The 11,567-nt window shown below is 42.9% G+C and overlaps 1 protein-coding gene across 1 annotated transcript; it reads left to right on the top strand.

The window, feature by feature from the left end:
- The first annotated feature begins 7,755 nt into the window (after window positions 1-7,755).
- LOC139584032 (ras-related and estrogen-regulated growth inhibitor-like protein) lies at window positions 7,756-11,216 on the top strand. The gene is made up of 4 exons (XM_071415574.1): window positions 7,756-7,858; window positions 8,043-8,096; window positions 8,201-8,277; window positions 9,400-11,216. Exons 1-4 carry the CDS (start codon window positions 7,786-7,788, stop codon window positions 9,823-9,825), a joined length of 630 nt encoding a protein of 209 aa, XP_071271675.1. The 5' UTR covers window positions 7,756-7,785; the 3' UTR covers window positions 9,826-11,216.
- Window positions 11,217-11,567: the final 351 nt, after the last annotated feature.

The following is an 11,567-nucleotide window of genomic DNA, read 5'->3' as shown; positions in this document are numbered from 1 at the left end:
ATTCACTCATGTCAATTAGGATGGTAAATAATGCACCTCCTTTTCATTTAGAAAATAATGGTCTCTCGTAATGTCCTCAGGTTATCTTCGAAATGTGTGTCCTCATATTCTCTTTAAAGAGAACTCTCTCTTCAATACTGGGAATCAGAGGCCTTCTTGTGGCTCACTATAGATGTGACTGAATGTGACAACAGATACATGTTCAAAACAAATTATGAATTACAAGCTATTCTGCCAAGATGGGTTGAGTCATGAAGTGTTGGATGCCAATTCATTATGCACAGACAGCTAATTATTCAGTGGCAAATAATCTAGATATCAGAGGTTGTTTGGACATTATACTGTGCACTTCTTTTAAAGGCAAATATCTGTTATCACTGATAACTAGGAGACCAAAGTGCCCAATAATAATCCATTCACAATGTAAATGTAATGGCTTTCGTCGGTAGAAGGAGAGGAGGACCAAAGCGCAGCGTGGTGCGTATCCATAATTTATTAGAATACTTCTCAATATGAACAAAAACAATAAACAGACGAAAAACCAACGAAGCTACAGTCCCGAACTAGTGAACACAGAAAAAAACAGGAACACACGAACAATCACCCACAAACCAACAGTGAAAACGGGCTACCTTAATATGGTTCCCAAAGTAAAACAACTGCCTCTGATTGAGAACCATATCAGGCCAATAAGACAAACCTAAACAAAGAAACACATAACATAGACTACACCCACCCAGCTCACGTCCTGACCAACTAAACAAAGACTAAACAAAGGAAATAAGGTCAGGAACGTGACAGTACACCCACCCCCCCCCCCCCCCCCCAAGGTGCGGACTCCGGACGCAAAACCTGAATCTATAGGGGAGGGTCTGGGTGGGCATCTGTCCACGGTGGTGGCTCTGGCGCTGGACGTGATACCCGCTTCCCTGGCCTCCTCGGAATGGCGACCCTCCAAAATAACCCCACTGTACTGATGGGCGCCTCTGGACAGAGGGGCAGCTCCTGACTGGCGGGCGGCTCTGGCAGCTCCTGACTGGCGGGCGGCTCTGGCAGCTCCTGACTGGCGGGTGGCTCTGGCGGCTCCTGACTGGCGGGCGGCTCTAGCGGCTCCTGACTGGCGGGTGGCTCTGGCGGCTCCTGACTGGCGGGCGGCTCTGGCGGCTCCTGACTGACGGACGGCTCTAGCGGCTCCTGACTGGCGGGTGGCTCTGGCGGCTCCTGACTGGCGGGCGGCTCTGGCGGCTCCTGACTGGCGGGCGGCTCTGGCGGCTCCTGACTGGCGGGCGGCTCTGGCGGCTCCTGACCGACGGACGGCTCTAGCGGCTCCTGACTGACGGACGGCTCTGAAGGCTCAGGACAGACGTGCGGCTCAGATGGCGCTGGGCAGACGGGCAGCGCAGGCGGCGCTGGGCAGACGAACAGCGCAGGCGGCGCTGGGCAGACGGCGCTGGGCAGACGGCAGACTCTGGCCTGCTGAGGCGCACAGTAGGCCTGGTGCGTGGTGCCGGAACTGGTGGTACCAGGCTAAGGACACGCACCTCAAGGCTAGTGCGGGGAGCAGCAACAGGGCGTACAGGGCTCTGGAGACGCACAGGAGGCTTGGTGCGTGGTGCCGGAACTGGTGGTACCGGGCTGGAGACACGCACCACAGGGCGAGTGCGTGGAGGAGGAACAGGGCTCTGGAGACGCACTGGAAGCCTGGTGCGTGGTGTTGGCACTGGTGGTACTGGGCTGGGGCGAGGAGGTGGCACCGGATAGACCGGACCGTGAAGGCGTACTGGAGCTCTTGAGCACCGGGCCTGCCCAACCTTACCTGGTTGAATGCTCCCCATAGCCAGGCCAGTACGGCGAGGTGGAATAGCCCGCACTGGGCTGTGCTGGTGAACCGGGGACACCATACGTAAGGCTGGTGCCATGTACGCCGGCCCGAGGAGACGCACTGGAGACCAGATGCGTTGAGCCGGCTTCATGGCACCTGCCTCAATGCCCACTCTAGCCCAGCCGATACGTGGAGCTGGGATGTACCGCACCGGGCTATGCACACCTACAGGAGACACCGTGCGCTCTTCCGCATAACACGGTGTCTGCCCGTACTCTCGCTCTCCATGGTAAGCCTGGGAAGTTGGCGCAGGTCTCCTACCTGACTTCGCCACACTCCCCTTTAGCCCTCCCACAATTTTTTGGGGGGGGTTCCTCTCGGGCTCCCTTGCCAGCCGTGTTCCCTCGTAACACCGGTTCCCTTTCGCAGCTGCCTCCGCTCTCCTAGCTGCCTCCACCTGTTCCCATGGAAGGCGATCACTTTCATCCAGGATCTCCTCCCATGTGTAGCAGCCCTTGCCTTCCAAAACGTCTTCCCATGTCCATTCCTCCTTCTTGCGCTGCTCTTGCTGCCGCTGCTTGTTACCACGCTGCTTGGTCCTTTTGTGGTGGGTGATTCTGTAATGGCTTTCGTCGGTAGAAGGAGAGGAGGACCAAAGCGCAGCGTGGTGCGTATCCATAATTTATTAGAATACTTCTCAATATGAACAAAAACAATAAACAGACGAAAAACCAACGAAGCTACAGTCCCGAACTAGTGAACACAGAAAAAAACAGGAACACACGAACAGGAACAATCACCCACAAACCAACAGTGAAAACAGGCTACCTTAATATGGTTCCCAATCAGAGACAATGTAAAACACCTGCCTCTGATTGAGAACCATATCAGGCCAATAAGACAAACCTAAACAAAGAAACACATAACATAGACTACACCCACCCAGCTCACGTCCTGACCAACTAAACAAAGACTAAACAAAGGAAATAAGGCCAGGAACGTGACAGTAAACCCCCTGCTGACATATTTGACAGCACTTTATGTGTACTTTCATGATAGATTATCAAGTGAATGTGTGACAGTCAAACCAAAGTTAATGTTCTCTTCTCAAGAGCAGAGCCTTTCAATGTCAAACTATTAATATCTCTAGAGTAAATGTGTAATCTGTCAAAGCAGCATAAAAAGGTCACATCCATCTTAGATGAAAGTGGTCTCAGTCTGAATTGATTCGATTTTGGGTGTAGGCCAAATATCTGTCATTTTCTGAAAAAATACTGACCTTCACATATTTGTTCGGTTATCATGAGAGATAAATTGAGTATATATTGGTTAAGTATAAAATCAACGTCTTAGTTCAATAGTGTTTCCTTTGAGTCCTGATGAGGGTCTTGTAATGTGATCAAAGTAAAGCACAAATTGATGCTACTTATGGTTTTCTGAATTAAAACCATACAATGCCCTTACCCTCCTGTTGCTTACTGTTGTGTCTGTTTGTGCAGCTGTAGAAAACAACACGTTCTACAACGGTATGCTACTGAGATGTCCTCCCTGTGGAGAACGCACAGGATGCCTCAATTAGCATACAGCAGAGAATAGATGTTATTAAAGCTAGAATCCTTAGTTGCTACATCCATTTTATGACTTATAAATTAATAATATATACCCCAGTGGATGCTCCTCAGATGAGGAAGGGGAGGACCATCCTCCTCAGGGAATTTCATAAAAATAGTGAAGCTTTTAAAAATATATATTTTTTTAGGAAAAACTATACAAAATATATTCACATGTCACCAAATAATTGATTAAAACACACTGTTTTACAAAGGTCTACAGTAGCCTCAACAACACTTTGTAGGGTAGCACCATGGTGGAGCCAGAGGACAACTAGTTTCCGTCCTCCTCTGGGTACAGTGACCTCAGTACAAAACCTAGGAGACTTGTGGTTCTCCACCACTTCCGTAGACTTACACAGTAATTATGGCAACTTTCGGAGGATGTCCTCCAACCTTTCAGAGCTCTGGAACATGAACTGAAATGTTGTCCACCCAATCAAAATATCAGAGAATTAATCTAGTACTGAAAGCATAAGCTACAGTTAGCTAGCTCTGCAGTGCATAAAATGTTGTGAGTTGTTCACTGAAAGAGAGAGAAAGACAATAGTTTTGAAAAAATGATTGTCTTTATAAATGAAGGAGAAGCAAGAGAGAGAGACAGTGAGAGAGAGCTAGCTATATTTTGTTGTATTTTTTTGTTCACTTTCTCTTTCACTTACCTAGCGAATGGAGCTAGCTAGTTTAGCATACTCAAACACCCGGCTCAAACGGAGGGATGCTATGTTAACTAGCTGGCTATGGATATCCAACACTGGAACACTTCCAAGTCTAGGTAAGCGTTAAGTTTTATAAATGTATTGCCATTGGGGCAGCTGATGTAACTGCTAAACTGCTTGCTGACCAGTGTACACACTGTAGTTTTAGTAGCTATGTTGACTTTGACATTAGCTAATATGGTGGCAACGATGTAGGCTGTGCGTACTTATGATAGGAAGGTTTGGCTTGGAAAGGTTTTTTCACCTGGTCTCAGACAGCTTATGTGTTGTACACTGAAGTCCACAAGCAAAGGGAAAAGGTGAGCGGCGGAGAGCCCGTAGACGTGAGAAGGAATCATAGCTACAACAATCAAAGGGATTATGCTGTTTGTATGTGGCTGCTATGAAAGTGAACTGTGTTTGCATGTGTTATAAGGGGTGTATTCATTCCCCCGATTCTGTTGATTGGAGCCTTAAATGGAAGCAAACAACGAAACAGTGATAAACATACTTGAATTTGTTCAACAGAAACTCTACTGTTGGACTAAAGATTACAACCTAGATCTGCTATAGTGCCTTCGGGAAAGTATTCAGACCACTTCATTTTTTCCAAATGTTTTGTTACATTACAGCCTTATTCTAAAATTGATATTTTCTTTATGTTTCGACACACAATACCCCATAATGACAAAGCGAAAACAGGTTTTAGAAAGTTTCCATTGATCATCCTTGAGATGTTTCTAGAACTTGATTGGAGTCCACCTGTGGTAAATTCAATTGATTTGGTCATGAATTGGAAAGGCATACACCTGTCTATATAATGTCCCACAGTTGACAGTGCATGTCAGAGCAAAAACCAAACCATGAGGTCGAAGGAATTGTCCGTAGAGCTCCGATACAGGATTGTGTTGAGGCACAGATCTGGGGAAGGTACCAAAAAATGTCTGCAGCATTGAAGGTCCTATAGAACACAGTTGCTTCCATTATTCTTAAATGGAAGAAGTTTGGATCCACCAAGACTTTTCCCAGAGCTGGCTGCCCGGCCAAACTGAGAAATTAATGGGGAGAAGGTTCTTGGTCAGGGAGGTGACCAAGAACCCGATGGTCACTCTGACAGAGCTCTAGAGTTCCTCTATGGAGATGGGAGAAATTTCCAGAAGGATAACCATCTCTGCAGTACTCCACCAATCAGGCCTTTGTGGTAGAGTGGCCAGACAGAAGCCACTTCTCAGCAAAATGCACATGACAACCTGCTTGGAGATTGCCAAAAGGCACTTAAACATGAATCTCTGGTCTGAGGAAACCAAGATTGAACTCTTTGGCCGGAATGCCAAGCATCACATCTGGAAGAAACCTAGCACCATCCTTACGTTGAAGCATGGTGGTGGCAGCATCATGCCGTGGGATTTCTTTTCAGTGGCAGGGACTGGGAGACTAGTCAGGATCGAGGCAAAGATGAACGGAGCAAGGGACAAGTCTCTTAATGTCCTGAGTGGCCCAGCCAGAGCCCGGACTTGAACCCGATCGAACATCTCTGGAGAGTCCTGAAAATAGCTGTGCAGAAATACTCCCCATCCAACCTGACAGAGCTTGAGAGGATATGCAGAGAGGAATGGGAGAAACTCCTCAAATACAGGTGTGCCAAGCTTGTAGTGTCATACCCAAGAAGACTTGAGTCTGTAATCGCTGCCAAAGGTGTTTCAAGAAAGTACTGAATAAATGGTCTGAAAACTTATGTAAATGTGAAATTTCAGTTTTTGAACTTAAATAAATTTGCCAAAATTGATAAAAAACGTTTTTTGCTTTGTCATTATGGGGTATTGTCTGTAGATTGATGAGGGAAAAAAAACAATTTAATCAATTTTAGAACAAGGCTGAAACGTAATAAAATGTGGAAAAAGTCAAGGGGTCGGAATACTTTCCGAATGCACTATACATTCAAGCATTGTGCAAAGCATTAATGAATGTGTCACTGTCTGTCACCTTGATTACTCAAATGTCTCTTGACCTGTGCACCTACGTTGTAAACTTTCATTCTTAGGCTAATTTGTAGCAACATCATGATGGGTAGAGGAAAAATGTGAGAATCATGTAGTAGCCTAAACCTATAGATGTAACATTGATCTGGGTGAATGGAATATGAATGACAGTCATCCAATATGCTGTAATAGAAATAAGGCCATGCTCATAAAAATAATAAATTGTCCTCCCTCATCTGAAACGGCACAAACTGCCACTGATAAACCCATTGTTTCATTCCCCATAAGCTTAGTTTAACTGTTGTACCTCATCAGAACCCATAATATATGCTTGTTTTACTCCAATGTTTGTAAACAAAGTTAATATAAACCAACACTTTATAGCCTTAAAACATGGATGGTGAGCCCACTCAGACAGTAGAACATGGCACTTACGGGTTCGATTCCCGCTGGGACAACCCAATATGTAAAATGTATGCAAGCATGACTGTAAGTCGCGTTGGATAAAGCATCTACTAAATGGCATATATTATACTATGAATTTGAGAGTGGTTACATTTCTTCAGACCCATCCCTCAGCTTCTTACCAAAACAAACTTTGGGTGACCACTTCGTTATTGCTTCAATTAAGGATTCTAGGTTTAAGCATCTGTCCATGGCCTAAGGCCGATGTAAATGATCAGGGAAAATAAAGTATTATACAGGTCCCCAAACCATAAAGAAAACTGATATACACTGGGCTGGTCATGTAACTGATTATTTAAATGTTCTACTTCCATCTAGTGGTTGGTTATAATATCACACCACACTTTTGGTTACATCCCACTTGGCACATTGGTTGAATCATGGTTGCTTTCACGTCATTTAAATGAAATTACGTTGAACCAACGTGGAATAGACGTTGAACTGACGTCTATGCCCAGTGGGAGAGTACTTTAGCTGTTACAAACAAGTCAATAGTTTAATTGAGTTGTTGTCAGCTAGTTACATAGGAACTAAAATCACATTCAGATAGTAAGTGTACAGTATACATAAAATGATTACTGTAGGCCTACTGTATGATTTACGCACACTTGCAAGATATTAGTTCCCACTTTCTGCACGCAAACGCGTTTTTACTTTGCCATTTAATTCAATGATTATCCTTGGTAAGTAATCAGGACCTTAAAGCTGCACTGCCTAACTAAGTGTGTACAGGTGTTTTTGGAGACTACAGCCAATCTGTGCTACATCTAGTTTTTGGAGACTAGTTTACACCACACGATACTAAATGAAAACAGCTTCCCTAATACTGTATGCAAATCTAGGATCCTCACCAGACATTAGCTATTGCCTCATGCTTATGCATAATTTCCATTTGGAAGATACCATTTGCAAATCTACAAGTTTAAAAAAGAATGTGAGGTAAATGTTTGTTGAAAAGGTGTTTGTTATTCAAAAGTCGGCAAAAGTATGCCGACTATGTTTACGCTAAAACAATATTTTTCTGCATAAACAGTCAGTAGGCCGTGCTCAATACAATTGCATATTTCGGATTTGGATGGTGCAGAGTATATTTCCACGCCCCTTTAACTAGTGTGCGCACCACTCAATGCGGCATAAAACTTCTCTCTGCTGCTCTCAACATTGTATAAATAGTTCTGATCTAGTCTGACCAATAAACAGCCGCCAGAATCATGACAGGACTGAACGCTTTAAAAGTGGATGCTAATGTAGTAGTTCTTGGGACAGACAGGGTTGGTAAATCTGGTAAGACCAAATCTCTAATCATTCTCATTATTTATAATTTGTGCAATGTATTCAAAAGTCTTCAGTAATCAGTGGTCCATTTTAGTCAGGATTAGTTTTTCCTTAATTGGCATTGCTGACTGAATCCATTATTTTCCTCAAAATACAAATGGTAAAAATGATGATGATGATAATTATTTCACAGCGCTGACAGTCCGCTTCTTAACTAGAAGATTCATTGGAGAATATGGGGATATTGGTAAGTTTAGTTGGTCTGTCATCACCAGCTATTGTAGTATCAAGTAAACTTTTTACTACTATATACTGTTCAACTAAATTAATACTTATGTTAATTCCTTTCAGAATCAATCTACAGCCACAATGTTATCGTGGATGGAAGGGACATAACTTTTAACATCTGGGATTCACCATATTGTCAGGTATTACAAAATGTTAACATTTATTCTGTTTCATGTGCTATCATAATGATGTCTGATACTGTATTTTGGTTTTACATGGCATTGGGCAAAGCTACTGTATTCAGTCTTCTGAAATGACTGCAGGCATTGAGCATATTTGTCAACTTAAACACAGCACTTAAGTTAGTCATAGGCTACTTTATAAGTGCCTGTATGGGACACAGATTTATGATGCTTCCATTTCCCTGTACTGCAGTGAGTATTACTGCCAAAAAGTGCCTGGTTGTCTTCGACATGAATCCCATTTTACCAGTGGTGGAAAAAGTACCCAATTGTCATACTTGAGTAAAAGTTAAGATACCTTAATAGAAAATTACTCAAGTAAAAAGGAAGTCACCTAGTAAAGTCACCTAGTAAAATACTACTTGAGTAAAAGTCTAGAAGTATTTGGTTTTGAATATACAGTACCTAAGTATAAAAAAAATGTATACTTAAGTGTATACTGTATACTGTAGTATATACTTAAAATATACTTAAGTGTCAAAAGTAAAAGTATAAATAATTCAAATAATTCAAAATACTTATATTAAGAAAAACAGATGGCACAAGTAATTTTATTTATTTATCGATAGCCAGGGGCACGCTCCAACACTTAGACTTCATTTATTTACAAACAAAGCATCTGTGTTTAGTGAGTCTGCCAGATCAGAGGCAGTAGAGATGACCAAGGATGTTCTCTTGATAAGTGCAGGAATTGGACCATTTTCCTGTCCTACTAAGCATTCAAAACACTTTTGGGTGTCAGGGAAAATGTATGGAGTAAAAAGGACATTATTTTCTTTAGGAATGTAGTGAAGTAAAAGTAAAAAAAAATATATAAATAGTAAAGTACAGATACCCCAAAAAACTACTTAAGTAGTACTTTAAAGTATTTTTACTTAAGTACTTTACACCACTGCATTTTACTAGCACCCTGCAGGGCCACAGTGACTGGACACCATCTCTATCAGCCCAGAGAGATAGGGCTTACATGGACTAACTTATCCCACGATTGGGCCTTTCCCAAATACAAAATCGATCATTCTTTGATACAAGCAAGCCTATTTGATACAAGCAAGTATATATTATTTTAACCTTTTCCAGGACCGGTCCAGGGAGACCTCCCTATATGAGAAGAGAGTCCAGTGGGCAGACGGTTTTGTCCTGGTCTACAGCATCTGTGACAGGGCCAGCTTCAACGCTGTCACCAAGCTGATCCAGTCCATCAAGGCCACCAAGGACTACCTGGGCATGGACAAGGTGCCCATAGTGATCGTGGGCAACAAGAAGGACCTGAATCACAGACGGACGGTCCTCAGTGAGGAGGGCAGACTGCTAGCCCTCACCACAGCCTGCCAGTTCTATGAGGTTACAGCTGCTGAGAACTACCACAGTATCCTCATGGTGTTTCACGGACTAATACACAGGATACGGGCGTCCAAGTCATCCATTAAGAGGCCAGCTGGAATCAAGGGTATAGTGAAAAGCATGTCTGCAGTTTTTACCAGGAAACGAACAGATTCGCTGTGATACTATGGCACAGAGAGGAATACATTATACAGTGCATTTGGAAAGTATTCAGACCCCTTTACTTTTTACACATTTTGTAATGTTACGGCCTTATTCTAAAATAATTATTCTAAAATAATCTACACACAATACCCCATAATGACAAAGTGAAAACAGATTTTTAGAAATGTTTGAAAATGAATAAAAAAATTAAATACAGAAATACCTTATTTACATAAGTACTCAGACCCTTTGCTATGAGACTCGAAATTGAGCTCAGGTGCATCCTGTTTCCATTGATCCTCCTTCAATTGATTGGCAGTGCATGTCAGAGCAAAACCCAAGCAATGAGGTGGAAGAAATTGTCTGTAGAGCTCCTAGACAGGATTGTGTTGAGGCATAGATCTGGGGAAGGTACCAAAAAATGTCTGCAGCATTGAAGGTCCCCCAAAACACAGTGACCTCCATCATTCTTAAATGAAGAAGTTTGGAACCACCAAGACTCTTCCAAGAGCTGACCGCCCGGCCAAATTGAGCAATCAGGGGAGAAGGGCATTGGTCAGGGAGGTGACCAAGAACCTGATGGTCACTCTGACAGAGCTCCAAAGTTCCTCTGTGGAGATAGGAGAACCTTTCAGAAGGATTACCATCTCTGCAGCACTCCACCAATCAGGCCTTTATGGTAGAGTGACCAGACGGAAGCTACTCCTCAGTAAAAGGCACGTGACAGCCCGGTTGAAGTTTGCCAAAAGGCACCTAAAGGACTCTCAGACCATGAGAAACAAGATTCTCTGGTCTGATGAAACCAAGATTGAACTCTTTGGCCTGAATGCCAAGCATCACATCTCAAGGAAACCTGGCACCATCCCTACGGTGAAATGCAGGTGTGGAAATGGAGATTACTACCCAAAGTTATTGCTATAGTTGTGGCTGGCTGTTGTAGGACAGGACTGACTTGGATGGAGCAAACTATCCACACGGATTGTATTTCTTGTATATTCCATACAAGGAAACAATTCATTACTGTAACTGTCCTAAAGCTGCTCCTTACACTGAATACTTTTGCAAAGAAATGCATGTGAATGTGATGGCCGGAGTACAATGAAATTCTGTGGCTGTCTGGTAAAAGGTGCCAAAGTTGGCTCACAAAGAGCAAAATGATTTGATGAAATTACTATTATCCTCAACCCTCAATCAACCTTCATAGGGCAAGCACTTAATCATTTCTTTCATACACACACATCACCTTTTTTTTGTACGTGAGTTCTTTTCAAGATGGGAGACAAGGATCCAGGAAATTAATACAATTGTAATATATTGCAATCATTGTACTGTACAAAACACTTGAGATAAGTATAAATGTATGTATATTTTCCTATACAGAAATCAAATACTCATGACAAAAAAAATCTTATGAGCTGAATAAAACCCCTTTAACCTTCATCTTATTCAATTTATGTAAGATGGTGAAACTGGAATCAATATTGGGCCGTTTAGTATGTGAATTACTTTTCTTGTAACGGCAGCAACTAGTACAGTAGCACGTTTTGCCACAATCTAAATCACCAGTCAGTCAAGAAACAAACACCTCTAAATACAAGGACATGTAGGAACATTTGACCATGTTGATTAGAAAATACCAGCCTCCCCTAGACAAAATGAGCAGTACATGACAGATGGAACAAATAAAACAGTTCCGTTCAGATGAAATACCTACAAAATGAATCATACTACCAATTCAAGGCAGGTAAGGATTTAATGCA

Source organism: Salvelinus alpinus, chromosome 9, assembly GCF_045679555.1.
Source record: "Salvelinus alpinus chromosome 9, SLU_Salpinus.1, whole genome shotgun sequence".
Classification (NCBI taxonomy): domain Eukaryota; kingdom Metazoa; phylum Chordata; class Actinopteri; order Salmoniformes; family Salmonidae; genus Salvelinus; species Salvelinus alpinus.
Note: the sequence above shows the minus strand (reverse complement) of the source record. Positions and strands in the feature narration are given on the sequence as shown.

What these genes read in the sequence shown, in the direction of transcription:
- LOC139584032 (XM_071415574.1), top strand. Translation starts at nt 7,786, where the DNA reads ATGACAGGACTGAACGCTTTAAAAGTGGATGCTAATGTAGTAGTTCTT. An exon ending in TGGAGAATATGGGGATATTG is followed by an intron (nt 8,097 to 8,200) that starts GTAAGTTTAGTT and finishes AATTCCTTTCAG; the next exon opens with AATCAATCTACAGCCACAAT. An exon ending in GGGATTCACCATATTGTCAG is followed by an intron (nt 8,278 to 9,399) that starts GTATTACAAAAT and finishes AACCTTTTCCAG; the next exon opens with GACCGGTCCAGGGAGACCTC.